Source organism: Euwallacea similis, chromosome 36, assembly GCF_039881205.1.
Source record: "Euwallacea similis isolate ESF13 chromosome 36, ESF131.1, whole genome shotgun sequence".
Lineage (NCBI taxonomy): Eukaryota > Metazoa > Arthropoda > Insecta > Coleoptera > Curculionidae > Euwallacea > Euwallacea similis.
This window is the reverse complement of record NC_089644.1, coordinates 1,172,890-1,189,572: the sequence shown is the minus strand read 5'-3', so window position 1 is coordinate 1,189,572 and position 16,683 is coordinate 1,172,890. Positions and strand designations below refer to the sequence as shown.

At 32.3% G+C, this 16,683-nt stretch overlaps 1 protein-coding gene across 1 annotated transcript; it reads right to left on the bottom strand.

Annotated features, from left to right (window-relative positions):
* Positions 1–759: 759 nt before the first annotated feature.
* LOC136418608 (uncharacterized) lies at positions 760–16,564 on the bottom strand. The gene is made up of 4 exons (XM_066404711.1): positions 16,517–16,564; positions 16,006–16,141; positions 2,664–3,024; positions 760–2,609 (listed from the first exon to the last, which is right to left on the bottom strand). Exons 1-4 carry the CDS (start codon positions 16,562–16,564, stop codon positions 2,555–2,557), a joined length of 600 nt encoding a protein of 199 aa, XP_066260808.1. The 3' UTR covers positions 760–2,554.
* Positions 16,565–16,683: the final 119 nt, after the last annotated feature.

Below are 16,683 nucleotides of genomic sequence, written 5' to 3'. Positions count from 1 at the left end.
TGTATAGACTCAAATGGTGAACATTTAGAACATTTAATGTAGCAAAAACAATCATAAATTTGTGTTTTTGAGTATGATGTGAGTAGTGTAAAATGTGTAACGTGACATGTTAAGCTAATTGAAGATGCTAACAATAATTTCAAGGTAAATGGCTTTTCAAAATAATAAAATAAGAATCACATAATTTTTTTATTTCATGAATTTAGTGCGTTTTGTTAATTATGTACTGTAAAACCTACCATACCTAGAAAAACGCCCCAAAGCACCCCAAAGAGACCCACTTCATACGGCTACTTAGGTAGGTGTGGAAACGAAATAAATATGACACGGCGTTGCCAATTCTCACAAAATGTTTTTTTGATTTTCCGGGGAAATGATTGTATTTACGATCCCTGTTTTACGGAACTTTTTTGTTCAAAATGATGTTCTTAATCACTGGTTAAATTTAGGAAAGTTATTTCACTAACACCCTGTATTTAAAAAGCAAAGATATTCCCATCTTTTTAAGGTATATTTAAAAATTAAAATTTTCAAAGATTTTACCCTGTTTTTTAAGGTAGAAGGCATTCTATACAAACTCATGTAGATGATTTTAAAAGAAAATTGATATAAAAACTGTATTTGTTAATGAATTAGGATTATATGCAATTTTCCCCTGTTTTTAAAGTACCTGTAGGTATAAAAAAAGTTAAAATTTTAAGGCATTTATTTATTCAAACATGAATTCATGTTTTTTCAAAGTTTATTACAAAATGTTCATTAAACTATAAAATTAGAACAAAAACAAAATATATTTCTCACTTATTCTAAAAAATGTATCCAAAAAACTTAAGTATAAAACTAAAGGATAAAAAAATAAAGTAATTTTGCGTTATTATCACAAAAACATATCTGTGAATCTTGTTCTTCATAATGTTCATATACAGTGGGTCAGATTCAAAATCGTGCACTCATTTAAATTATATGCATTTTTATTAAAATTATAAACCTTTAATTAATAACTCTTTTATTATATTTTTAAAAATACCAACTAAATCCGTAAATATCAAGTTACCTTAGGCATAAAAAAAACATGTTACGACTCGCTATTGTTAGCTCTTAGTCAAAATCGTGCGGTTGGCCTGTTCGGTGATTAAATTATGGATATTTTTGTTGCACTTACAGATTTAATTAAATTAGTTTATTAAGTGCCAATCGTTGATAATTTTGTTCAAAATGTGTTAAGAAATTCTAAATAATGAGTAGAAAAAAACAAACGACCATCGAAGAAAGAAAGCTTGTAATTTTTCATTATAATCCAGGAAAAAGTATAAAAAAAATTGGCGACATACTTAACAAGAACAATATTACTATTCAGTCAATAATAGAACGGTACAAAAAGATTAACCGCATGTCCAATACGGTTCGAGTCAGCCATAAAAAGAAGTTAACAGAGCAAAATTAATGTTGGATATTGAGACAAGTCAAATATAATCCAAAAATTAGTGCCCCTAAACTTGTAACTGACATTGAAATTAATTTAAACAAAGTGATAAGTGCGGAAACTGAAATAGCTATAATGGCCGAATAGCAAGAAAGAAACCTAGCCTAGAAAGAAGTTAGTGAGAAAAATCGGAAGCTACGTTTGAAATTCGCTAGAAAGTATATGCATAAAGACTATGAGTTTTGAAAACACGTTATCTTTACCGACGAAAGCAAATTTAATGTATTTGGATCGGATGGTAAAGTTATGGTATGGAGAAACGAACGAAGAGTTGAAAAAGGAAAATCTTCGTTCGACAGTTAAACGTAGGGGCGGATCACTAATGGTGTGGGGTTGTGTGAGTGCTTCAGATGTTGGCAACGTCCATTTTATAGAGGGAAATATGGATAAATTCGGGTACTTGAACATTTTAAAGCTAAATTTGAAACTAAGTGCTGAAAGATTGGAAATACCAGAAACATTTCACTTTTATCGAGATAACGACCCGAAGCACAGCGCCTATGGTATATTGTTAAAGAGTGGTTGTTATACATATAATTGCTCACACGTCATTAAAAACACCTCCACAGTCTCCCGACTTAAACTCATAGAAAATGTATGGGATGAACTGAATCGGCGAGTTCGCAAACGTCAATATTTCTAATAGAAATGACTCGAGGAAGGCTCTAGAAGAAGAGTGGACTAAAATTGATGGAAGCTTTACAGAGAAATGAATTAGGTTGATGCCTAATAAGCTAAAAGGTGGTGAAAACAATAAAGGTTACCCAACGAAATATTAATGCAAAAACATTAAATGATAAAAATGGCTAGTTTTTAATAAATATTTTGATTTTCAGTGGGACTATTTTTTAACAACAAATTGATAAAATGTTCAATTTTTGAATTTCTATAATTTTGCTTCGTAAAATATTCAATCTAGTAATAAAAAAGTTAAAGGTATTTTGGAATTTATTGTTTTAATCCATTAGAATTCTTATACCAATGGACTGCACAATTTTAAATGAGACTCACTGTACATCTTGATGTGGAGGACCACCAAACTCGCTGTCAACCAGAGAATGTAGCTGCTCATTAGGATAAGGTTGATCGTCCTGAATCGCTACCCTCCTCAGCACTTGAATTATTGCTACAGAATGAACAAAACATAAGAATACATACATATGTATATGTATTTTCTCACCTCAGTTGTAAAAATGTAATAAGCTGAGCAACGAAGGCCCTTTTTGTTTCCTCATTTATAAATTCTAGACTTACACTCTCTGCCCCTTCATCGATATGTAGAACTACAGCTGCATTCATTGTATCATTAAATGTTGTGATATCTATGTCTCTAAGAAAATCTAATCTTTTGCCATTAGAGTTGCTGAACAACATTACAGCCCTTTGATATATTTCGACCATCACGTCTTGTAACACTGGCTGAGCGCCCTTTTGGTATTTAACCGTATATCTCGACATTTTGATCTTCAATAACTTGGCCTTCTTTCGTTCACGTTGAAAGTAGCGAAAATCCTTGATAAGTTTTTTCATATCCATTTTATCTAAAATAAAAACTATTTATTGGTTTTTATGATTGGTTTAAAACGGACTAACCTATTTTAAGTGTCGCTGGCGGTCTGTCGTCTCGTTTCAACGTCCTTAACCTCAACAAAATACTTCAGGAAACGACAACACTAAAGACGCGCGCAGTTGTATGTACAGTTGCGGAAAAAAGTATTTATAGTAAACGTCAAATAAAAGTCTCGCACGTCATCTATGAAGAAATAACATGGCCACATTGGTTATGTTTATGTCAGAAGCAATATACAGGGTGTCTGTAAAAGGTGTTTACAACGCTCTACCACAGATGCTTCAAATTAAACCAAGACGATTTCGCCATGTTTACTCTAGTCCAAAAGTTGATAATAACAGTGCTAGAGAGCGTCAAAGTTGAAAATTAAAAATCATTTTTTTATCATATTTTCCATACTGTACAACATAAAAACGTGAAAGTTAGCGTAAGGGAAACGTCGAATTCCTATCTGCTGACAAATTGCACTTATCTGGTAGAGGGCGCCATTTACGACCCACAGCATGTATTTAATTGATTGAAACTTTTTTGCCTCCTGGTATAAATGATTTTCAAATGCAGTAGTGTATTTGATCATCTTTTCTAAGTAAAAAAGGTATACCTTGTTGATGTTGTTAGGAGGAGCCGTTTACGAGATAAATATTTAAGTAATTTAGGTGTAAGTATTAGATTAAACAACTTATTTACTACAAAAAAGGTACTCTCGATAAGACTTTTAATCATTCGCAGTAGTTTTAAAAGAAAACTTAATTACATAAACATGAATACAAAGAAATAAAAATATAAAAACTGTTCAAAGTGTCCATCATTTGCACGTATACAAAGATTTATAAATCGAAGAAAATTAATTGTGGAGGGAGGGAGGCCCGAACAGGGGTAACCTCTGCTGTTGATCGTAAATATACCACGGATGGATGATTTCCCACGCGGGGAGGGAGACACACGCAGGGGTAACCCTACTGCTCATCGTGAATATTGCGTAAATATACCAAAAATCGATGTGTGGATGGAGAGTGGATTATAGGGGAGGGGGAAATCCTCCCCGATCTAGCCTCTTGTGCGCCCTACTCCCCCGCTAATTGTGCACAAAATGGCCAATAAATCGTCATCAATTATTGCTTAAACCAGCAGCCCAAACAATTCATCCTTACGTACAGTATTGAACATGAAAATATCATTCTCAGGCGTTCATTTGAAAAGTTTATTCGAAACCGTTCGGCTGGGTTGCAGAAATCGACGGGCAAAACAGTTCTGAAACGAATTTATAGAGTTTAATCAGTTTTCGTACCCATTGGCCGTTGAGCAGTCAGAGGCTCCCAAATTAAATTAGTTAATTTATGAACTAGCGTAATGATCATTAGGATTTATAGGGACGAAACTAAATTTCAAATCCGAGCTACATTGGGTGCAAGGGTTGCATGTAAAATCTGATGCAACCGCGTGTAAACAAGAAGTTATTTCGCGCGGAAATCAAGTGAGAACTGTAGAAGTTTTGCATTCCCTCTATTTTATTGTGCAGTCGGGGATCTATTATTCCGAGGGCTAATTGCATTACCCTGAAATAATCGATTTCTTCATTACCTTCCGGTATTTAAGGGATGTCGGCATCTGTGGAACAATAAACCTATACGTCAATCTATTCTATGCCAAATGAAAACAAGCGAAAACTCAACATTAAATACAACCCATTTATTATCAAAAAAAATTGACGTAATCACACAAATAACGCGCAGTGTTGTCAAACCTGACATAGTTTTGGAACATCTCGGATTAAACTGAATTTTGATAGGAATAGATATGGATGCGAATATTATGCAATAAGTAATGTGAAGTTACCTGGACATGACTTTAATACTTTTTGCTTAGAATAGGTGAAACACGTTAAAAAAAAGCAATAACATATTTTTAATTTAATTTCTATCTAACAATCTGACAGAAAATCAATTTCACTGCTGTCGCTACCTTCATTAACATTGATAATTAGGGGTAAGAGTTCGTCTCGATCCAGAATATGCTCCCGTTCGTACCTCTGATTAATAATAATTTTATCAGTAAGTACGGCTGTTTTCTTTTAGATTTCAGGAGTTATTATTGGAAGTGCTTCATTGAGACAATAGATTTCCATATTACCATGACCAACATGTCAATTATAGTCATTTTTCACAATACCCCATATTTTCCGCTAGATCGTCGTCAATGACGTATTTTTTGGAGGTTCATTCCTACAAAATAAATGTTTAAGAAACCAATAATTCTGTTTTTAAATTTTATGTCTACCTAACAACAACGTCTAAAAGTTCACTTTTAAACATATTTGTTGAATACCCGAAATTTGTGAACACAGCCAGTTTTAAAACTTGGATTTATTCCATGTTTCATTTTTTGGTATTTTTTTTAACATACTGTGTTATGGAGCATTGTTACTGATAATAACTGATGGTTCGGTTAAATTTTTCATTAAACGATCTTCAAAGCGTTTGAGAAAATCGTCCTTATTCATTTCAGCATGATAATCGACGAGTTGCGTTTCTGGACGAAAATATGGTTTCTGCACCTTTCAGAAACTCATTTTCAATTCCAGCATGAAGAATGATATGTCTGAATGAAAAAAATGATTTTAGTTGTTAAATATAATTTAATTTATTGTGAGTGAAACATGTTTTTTACCATCTACTTTATTGACACTTTTTGCATTGTAGTTTTGCCAGGAATGAATAATTGTTTCATTCTGACACAATCCATGTGTCGTCTAAAAACCGAATTGCCGTAAGCTTTTTTTCTCACGCATGTAAGATTGTAAAAATTCGACTCGCTTTACCATTGCTACGTTTGGAAGTTCCATAAGTTCTCTTGTGTTGTCTTTTAAACATTTGAAACCGATTTTATTTAGTAAAATACGAAGTGATGAACGAGAACCACTGAATAGTTCTTTTCGTTTAACTTCATCCAAAAAATTATTTACCGTAACTTGTTTTCTTTGACACTTATATTCTATTATTAAATTATATGTAAAATATACAGTCAGTCACATAAGTCTACGTACACCTAGTAAACTCGTATTATTTCATAGTTAGATATCTATCATAATCCAAAAAATATTTTTAAATATATTGAAACTCTCTCATAAATGATCATTATCGGTAATTAAAAATTTGGGTTTCGATTAATAGGTTGGAAGAAAAAATGAGTATCGAAATTTTTGTTCTCACAAAAGTGAACATACAGCAAAATACCACAAATACTACAACTTTTTTTGCGCTTTATGGATTTTTATCGCTCATATATGTACAAATAATATTTTAATCTGGTGTAAAATTTTCAATAAAACACATTAAATCGAATTTTGAATATCTAACATCAAGGTGCGAAGAGAAATTGCAAAAAGAGGACAAGAACGCGAGAACAACTGCAAATGTAAACAAAAATAATAAAAAGGGTAATAAGAACAACAAGAAGGGAAACAAACAGAAGAAGAAAAAAAACTCTTAACCGGGCTTGCCCAAATTATTTTCCCACATTAACCATTATAAATATGCTAAAGTGAAGTTGAATTTTTCTAATTCAAATTCGATATTATTATACTATTTCAGTTTGTTTTTTCCGTACTTTCGTCATTTTCATGCCGTTTTGTTATATTCCAAACACCATTACTTACCAGGTATTTTTAAAGGGGTTAGTAGCGACTAGAACAAATGGGGTTTTAAAAAATCAAGGAGGTCTTCGTCAAACATTTCTACAGTCCAACACAGATTACTTCGGATTGTGCGAAGTTAAATTTATTTACCCCGAACGTTCATAAGCATAAAACAACTATATTTTGCTAATTTGCTGCAACAGTGACATAATTAAAGAAAAAATTAAAGAGGAGTTATTAAAAATTTTTATGTGTATCAACGTATTGCATTTTGTCGAAAGTAACTTTTCAAGGTGTTTGTTTAAAGAATGCAACGTTAAGAAAAAGAAAACTTAACATCTACTGAGGATAATGAGCATCATCTTCTACTCCAAAAAATAAACAATTCTCATGTTATAGTTCGTGTCGATATTGCAGCAAATCAGTCATTTATATCGTTAGAAATATTTTATTATCATATTTTCGCAGTTAATTTGCAGATAACTTCTTATTCTTTAGATGTTAAGTTTAATTATTATATTACTATTTGTTTTTTAGACGTTAGGTTTGGTATTATTACTTATTCTTTAGATTCCAATGTGTTGATGAATGTTACCTGAGTTCACTAAATAAATGTTGAACTATTTTTTATTTCCAAATTAAAAAAAAACAATCTTCATTTATGGAAAAATGTACAAAGTGATCCGTCGAAAAAACACAAGTGTCATTTTGGCAGATTTGTGAATGACGGACAATAGATCCTGACGGTTTTGGAAAAAACACGTTGTTTTCGTAACATTGTTAATTTAAAGATTTCAGTACGACCGATAACAATAATCAAAAAGTATTTGATTTAGTCTAGTAAATCACCCCGTACACTTCCTTGTTTAATATACGTTAAATAATCTTGGGATTAAACAAATCTTCCTCTGCAACATAATAATTTGTAGAATAAAAAAATAATCATGTACATGATGTAAGTGATAATGGATGTGCCAGACCTGTTTATTAAAAATAAGGGACATCTATCAAAGGCCCCTAATAACTACAGGCAAACCACGTAGCTGTAACTGCAACCTCTAATCATAGCATATATTCTTTTTACTATATCCTACCTAATGCTTTTAAAACTCTGGCATTTAACCACAAGAAAATAGACCATCGGCTAATATGTTACTCATTAAATTACTTCTGCCGTTCGTCATGTTCTTAAAGTTCTCACTGGCGAATCTCATTTTAAATAACACAGCATCTCTTTTGATAGAGCAAATGAAATTATATACGCAGTTCTACACATCTTTGAGGCTTTCGTATTTCGTGTGCAACGTAATAGTTCCTCCACAAGATTCGCTGTGTCTAGATTTAATGAATTACTACATAAAGGCTATAAAATGCACAAAATTTATATCCGAAAATATCAATGGAGATTATTTTCCAGATACTGAAGCTGCAATTAATTTAGTGAACGTTCAAGATCCTGCTGACATCCTGACGGCTCTTCAAAGTCGAGTGAAATCCCCGTATTTCAAGAACAGAAGTAAATACAAATTTTTCATTTGCTCTCCAGTAACAAAAAGGGAAGTGCTACTTAATATCTCCAGAGAAGTTTGGAAAAGTAGAATTTTACATTTCGTAATATTGTATTACAATGGTACTTTACGAGGTTCTAGGTTTGACCCGTTTACAAACGAACTCTCTTTATTCAATTTTTTTAAAGGAAGAGACGAGAAATACGTGGATTTTTCTCGAAAACTACACGACATGAGAGGATACCCGTTGAAAGTAATTAATTCCGTTAGGACCTTCCGAGGCGGTTCTCCCTATACCGATTACAACTATGATTATATCAACTCATTGTCGAGGTACTTCAATGTGTCTTTAGTTAATGTGAATATTCAGAAAAACGAAAGTGTTTTGGATAACGTGTATCGCCTACTGGCCGATGAGGATATTGAGATTCACATAAGTTTTCAAGCGATGATTGAAGCATCGTTTAACAAAAAGTACCGAAACCTCGTTACATATCTGTACCCCCAAACCATGAACAATTTGATGGCACTGGTGCCTAAACCGAAACCCATTCCGAAATGGAAACATTTCATTCAGAATTTTATAACAATGGTACTTCCATTGAACATGGGTCTGAATCTGTTGATTTCTTTGCTAAATAAGTACGTCAAAATATGTTCGGGTAATGCCTTTAAAAACCAAAAAAATAAAGTTGTTACTTTGGCATTTGAAGCAATTTTAAGAACAACTAAAAATCCCCCGAAAAACTTGCATACAGACCTTGGTACCGAATTCTATAACAGGGATTTCAGTGAACTTATGAAAAAATATGAAATTAATCATTACAGTACATTTTCTAACTTAAAAGCAAGCATCGTTGAAAGAGCAAATCGTACGTTGAAGAATATTATTTGGCGACAATTTACGATTCAAGGAAATTATAAATGGCTTGATATTTTAGAAAAAATCGTACAAAAATATGACACCGTTCACGGAACTACCAGTTATAAGCCTAACAGTGTCGATAATAAAAGTGCCGAGGAAATTTTATCAAATTCCTATTCTCATTTAAAAATGGTGGATCCCAAAAAGCCAAAACTAAAAGTGAACGATTATGTGAGAATTTCCAAACACAGAGAAGCTTTCGATAAAGGTTACATTCCGAATTGGTCGAACGAAATATTCTAAATACAAAAGGTTCAGTTGACTAATCCCACCAAGTACTTATTGAAAGATTATAATAATGAAGATGTTCAAGGAGGATTCTATGAAGAGGAATTTCAGAAAGTTAAATATCCTGATGTTTACTTGGTTGGAAAAATTTTAAAACAAAAAGGAGATAAAGTTTATGTTAAATGGCTCGGTTTCAGTAAATCAAACAATTCTTGGATTTTGAAAAAGGATATTCTGTAATAAACACACTTTTTATTAAATAAGATTTTCTTTTAATTAATCCCCGATAGTTGTAACATGAAATTTTCGTTCTATGTACATTCGATAATATTTGAGTGATTTTTTCTTTACACACCTGAATTCTTCTTCAAAAATGGAGCCTACTAATATGCGCAGTTAGATAATTACTTTTTCTAGCCTCTCTATAAGCAAAACTCCATGTAATCAGTTTGAAGACTTTATTGTTTTTTTCGTTAAAAGATACTTTTTTCCATAGCATTATCATAGTAAGAAGAAAATTGAATGCATACATAGTCAATAACTTTATATTAACTCACCTTGTCAACAGACAAGTTGGAACAAGTAATAGGTGTTTTATAACATATAATGGTATAAACTGAAATAATTTCAGAAATGTTCAACGGTTAAAGAAAAGAACATAGAAGGAGTGTGTGCCTAAGTTCTTATTAAAGTGGTAACATAATGTCATAGTGACAAAATGATTTGTCAGGAAAGTCATGACGATTACCACTGTGCAACTCCTTCTTATTCTGCTTCATCCCCGATTTGTTACGATCATCAACTTGAGGAACGTCTGCAAAAGTTTGAAAACAGTGCTAGAAAAGAAACTTTCCATCTACTAAATACGGCATATTATACGGATGCATATTGAATTGAATGTGGTTTAAGTTCAGCGCGAACATTCAGTTCAGTTATTACGTTACCTGAATCAATAAAAATTGATAAAATAACATTCGATGAATTTGAATGGATCACATATTTAAATGAGCTGAACGAAAAAATGTGTGATTTTTTCAATGACCCAATGGTTTCGGGTGACGTAATAACCTTTCCATGCGGCGATTTTACTGAAGTGACTCAAATGATGGAGTTTACTAATGATGATGGTGATTTCGGAAAAGTATTGAAAATATTAAAACATTCTGTACGTTTTTATTTGACGGAAAATTATGCACATCAAATTGTTCACATTGATTTTCACCTTATTCGCCCACGGTTGGACATATCGAATGATCTGCAATTTTGTGTCTATTATTACAATATAATAAATGTACTTAACTCTTGGTGCATTGCAAACAATGTTAGTAGAAAAGGACTATTAGAATTATATAACTTAGTTTGCGATAAATTATGCATGGGAAATATGCTACTAAGTAGCGCTCTCAAGGAATACCTATGTTATTATCATGATAAAGTTGTGCAGGATTTAAATAAAGACTTATATGTAATTAGTTTGCAAAGCTTTTTGCTAAGTATCGTTTTTCTTCGCCCCTTCCTATGTGCTCCCATATTTTCTTTAAATATCAACAATTTTCCAAGTACCTCCGTAATAGTGAATTTTCTGTTAAGCTAGGCACAATGCAAAATTTAGTTGACTTTTTTATTGGAAACAAAGATATTAAACAATCGAAAAGTGAGAAATTAAAATGTCTCCCGCTCAAGTATCTCTTGAAAGGAGTAGGCTGCATAGATCTTCTAAATATTTGGGGTAAGCTTCCCCATGAATATACTAGCAATTATGAGCTGCAAATAAGACTACCATGTTTCGTTCACCACAACCGACCCAAAGTTCACGTTCATATAGATGGTCCATCGTCATTGCAAAAGATGTGTCCACATTGTTTGCAGACTTTAGATTGTTACGTTTAATTTCCGATTAGCAGGGAAATGTATTATACTCGTATTACCTGTATTAAAAGAAAAATAAATCAATAAATGTTTCTGGTTCTGGTTCAATCCAATCTAAGTTGATCTTTATCTTTTTAATGATAATTAAAAACTGTGAGTTGAACTCGTTAATTAACAGAAAGCAATATTTCATTGTTTTGTAATTTAAATCTTCCAAGCCAAGATGCATGATTCTTGACATAACACACCTATACTTTACGTTTTACATTTCCAATTAAAAGGAAAAGAAAATATTCTAGGCGGGTAGTCGCAAATAGGTATAAATAACTCCATATGGAAATTTAGTAAAGGAGACTGTTGCAGAACTTAGTGCACCTTAGTGTCTTGACGTAAACATATAAAGTCAATGGAAATTTTTTAATTTTATCGTAAATGACTGAAGCCTTTTATTAAACTTTAGGATACTTTTTAGTAGATATTGATTTGGGCAAACTAAACCAAGCATATCTTGTAGAGAAGTTTAGCAAACGACTCGTTAAACTACAAGATTTAATGAAGAATTAATGAAAAACATTTAATCTACAAAGCTGCAGTTTCAAATTTTTTTACACTTGAAAACCAAAGTGGTATTCCTCCCCCGAAGAGTAACCGAGACGTTTGAGTCACAATCGAATCACTTTGTTGAAGGCAAATACACCCTTGTCTTTAGGGGAACAAATGACATAGGAAAACCGAATCCGCTGATTTTATTCGAAATCTGTTTGGCTTGAAGAATCATCAGCAACAGTAGAAAAGGTGAGTTTCTAATTTGTAATGTATCATGGATCCGGTTAACTTGTTGAAAAAATCTTTAGATGTTATTACATGTTTTAAAAAAATTAGACATGTTATTGATAAATTTTGTAAGAAAGACTTTACCGTTTGGTTGAACCGAATGCAAAAATTGATTATCCTTTGTAGTAATTTAATCGATAAAGGTGATTTACCATATCGTATGCACCGCAAATTACAGACAAATGTCCAACAACTAAATGTAATTAAAAAATTACTAAAACTTGAAAATATAGGAAGAGGTAGACTATTGAATCAAGAAACAAGGAATGCACAAAGTAGGATTTCGTGGGAAAACGTGATTTCATGTTTCAATAAAAATATAACAATGAATGTTATTATCAATTTGACGCATAAGGATTTAAATCAATTCTTAAATGATTATTTGCTTTTATTTGAAAAGAAGATAAAAATGTTATTACAGCAAAATCCAGTCATTAAGGTGGGCTCCACATTTTGTGGGGAATTTATAAAAAAATCTGAGGATAAGGAAATAATTGACATTTTATATTTTAACACAAAATATGCAATTGTTGATGTGGGAACGAATTTACGTAGCTGGTTTCGCGAAAATATCCATGATCAAGTATTAAACCAACTGTCAGAATTTCAAGAACGTAATCAGACTTTGTTTTACAAAAAATCGATTATTTAGAAATTAATATTAATAAATTTGCAATGGGTAATGGTTCAACTTTTATTAAATTACCTGATGAAATTTCAAAGATAAAGGTTTGCATTAATGTTCAAAATAAAGATCGAGCCTGTTTCTATTGGTTAATTGTTAGCGCTATTTATCCTGTAAACTATAAAAAGCACAACAATCACTTCATATTCATATTACAGCACTGTTCTAAATATCATCAATTTAGAAATACCTGTGCCTTTAAACAAAATATAGAAATTTTAAAAATTAAACAATATATCGGTAAATGTTTACGGCTTAGAAATGTTAACGGTACCAGGAAAGAAAAAAACATTCTATACAGTGGTACCTGTCAGGTTAACACCCTAAAAATTAAACAAACATATTAATTTACTTTTAATTCAGAACAAATATTATCCTAAATTAAATGACTATGACCCCATTCCCACAAATATAGGTGCAAAAGATGAAGAATATACCAATATTATCTATCACTATTGTTGGATTAAAGATTTATCACGATTAATATCCAGTCAGTTAAACAAACATAGCCAACGTAAATTTATTTGTGATAGATGTTTAAATTATTTTTCCGGTCAAGATAAATTATTAACACATGAAGTATTGTGCACTAAGTTGAATGACTGTCAAATTTCGTTTCTCAACTATGACCTTATAGAGTTTAAAAATCATGCTTTTAAAGAAACAGCTCCGTTTGATATTTATGCTGATTTCGAAAGCCAATCGGAAAATATTTCTTATTTGAATGATAATTTGGGTAGATATCAAAGGCACCTTCCTTTTAGTGCACGATATTTCGTCAAATGTGCATACAATGATTCTTTATCAAAGTTCAAAATGTTTCAAGGTGCTAACTGTATAGAATGGTTTGTTAATGAAATGATTGAATTATCGAAAATTATTTATGACGAAACGAAGAAAATCACTCCTGTGAACGTCCAAATCGATTTAACAATGGCTAAAAATTGTTACATTTGTGAAAAACCCTTTTCCACTAAAGATGAAATTGTCCGAGATCACAGTCGTTTCGCAGGAATTTTCAGAAGATTCGCTGATTCAGTGTGCAATTTCAATTTTCGTAAGCAATTTGTGATTCCGATAGTTTTCCAGAACCTTTATGGGTATGATTCTCGTTTTTTAATCAAATTTATATGTAAAAAAGATTATTTAAGTGTGCTGCCTATTAACAAAGAAAAATATATCTCATTCATCCATCATGTAACAGAAAATAACATTAACTTTCGCTATATTGATTCATATAGATTTTTGGGGGCTTCTCTTGATGAACTTGTAAAATCAATGCAACCGGAAAATTTTAAATTTTTAAAAAGTCAATTTTTAGATGCGGCGGAAGAAAAATTTAAACTCTTAACGTGTAAAGGTGTATTTTGTTACGATTACATTGGTAGTATTGATAAACTTGATGAAAAAACTTTACTGTCCAAAGAACATTTCTATAATAAACTAAAAGATTCGCATATTGACGATGGCAAATATAGACATGCATTGAAGGTATGGGATTCTTTTAATATTCAAACTTTAGGGGAATATTCAGATTTGTATTTGAAAACTAATATTCTACTTTTAACCGATGTTTTTGAACGTTTCAAATTAAATTGTATTTCAACACATAATCTCGATCCTTCTTAGTATTTTACCTTGCCTAGATATATTTGGGACTGTATGCTGTATATTAAATGCAAGTTAGAAGTACTACACGATATTGATCAAATAATGTTTATTGAAAAAAGATATTTGTGGTGGTGTTTCTGTGTGTAACAGTAGATATTCCAAAGGAAATAATAAGTACATGTTTGATTATGATCCTTTAAAACCATCTAAGTACCTTCTTTACCTAGATGTAAACAACTTGTACGGGAAGGCAATGTGTGACTCTTTACCTTACGGGGGTTTGAATGGATGGAAGACACCAATTTTGATGTATTAACTAGTTCTGATGACTTCCCCCTAGGGTACATTTTGCAGATAAATTTATAGTACCCGAAAAGGTTGCATGATACGCATAAGGACTTCCCTTTTGCACTTGAACATCTTAAACCACCACAATCGAAATTGCCTAAATTACTGACTACTCTGTTTCATAAAAAAAATTATAATGTTCATTGCAGGAATTTGAAGCAAATGTTAAAGCATGGATTAGTACTAACAAAAATTCACAAAATTTTAAAATTTAACCAATCACCATGGCTAAAATCTTATATTGAATTGAATAACGGGTTTCGAACGCAAGCTCAATCACCTTTTGAAAAAAATTTATTCAAACTGTTTAATAACGCTGTGTTTGGGAAAACGATGGAAAACATTCGGAAGCATCGAGTAGTTAAAATTGTTAAATCTTGGGAAGGGCGTTATGGTGTAAAAAATTTAATTTCCAGTCCTAGCTTTCATGGCAGATTAATTCTGGATGAAAACCTTATTATTATCGAACTGAAAAGGTCTAAAATCTGTTTCAATAAACCGCTATACGTAGGCATGACGATTTTAGACCTGTCTAAAATATACATGTACGATTTTCACTATGAGTGTATGCTACCGAAAATGGGAGTTGATCGGTGCAAGCTCATGTACGTAGACACTGACAGCTTTATTTACGAACTCTGTTGCAACGACGTTTACGAAGAAGTCGTAAAGAGAGATCTAACGAAATTTGATACCTCCGATTATCCCGCTAATGATCGATACAATATCCATCTGGTAAATAAAAAAGTCTTAGGACTAACGAAGGATGAGGTAAATGGAGAGGTCATTTCTCATTTTGTAGGACTTGGATCGAAAATGTAGTTTTAAGATTCAAGATGGAAAGATTACCAAAAAAAGCGAAAAGAGTGAAACGTACTGTTATACGTAACAAATTAACGTTTAACGATTACAGAGACTGTTTAAAAACTTATAAAATCGCAGCGGTAGCTCAACGCTCTATTCGTACCTACAATCATGAAGTTTATAGTGTCGAACAGAAAATAAAATTGCTTTAAATCTTTATGACGATAAACGACAACTTCTCTCAAGCAGCTTTGATACATTGCCTTACGGGCACTTTAGTCTCGACTCAGGTTCCCAAAATTAAGTCATACGACGGACGATTAACCGCATATCGAAAAAAATGCGTAAATTGTTGTTCTCACGGGTTCCGAAATCGTACAACAGACCATTGTATTAATTACTTACATTGTACTAATGTATTACAAAAACGTCTAATATTAATTTATAGTGTTATTAATGTGCTAAGAAATAAAAATATTAGGACAGTATTTTTTTCTTTTACTCACCTGAATTTAAGTTTTTGGGGAACACTGCACACGCGCATAACCCGGGGTTCACACCAAGGGTATGGACCTGTCCCCACTGGAGTCCCAAAGTACGCTTCTGTCTCCTCCGAGCTCCCCCACACCAAAGACACACCTTCTGCCATAAGACACCATGTTAATCGTTACGTAACGACAAATGGGTAAGTACGGACCTGTCTCTACAGGTGCCCCAAAGTACACTCCTGTCTCATATATATATAGAGAGAGAGAGACCCCCCCCCCCCCCCCCGAGAGACAAAGATACATTTAACGTCATCATTAACGTAACGACAAAAAATAATTTTCACAATACGCAGATAAATTAACGGTACGATAACCGCCCATTCCCCAACACAGCAGAGAAATAACGGAACGACAAAAATAACATAAAATCATGTAATATGGAGTGTGTCAAAACGGCACATTTGGCGTAGAACTCCCCTTGCTTAACTACTTTGAATATCTCATATTACATGTTTTATATGTCTCCTACATCTCTTGTGTACAACTGAATTGCGTATATGGATTCAGTACAACACATGTTTGCAAGTAAACTGGTAGAACTAGATTGCCGATAAGTTTTGATGCTGCTAGGAATAGTACGTTCCGTCCTTATTTGGAATTAATGTTATTAAAAAAAATCTGATTTATAGTTTAAGA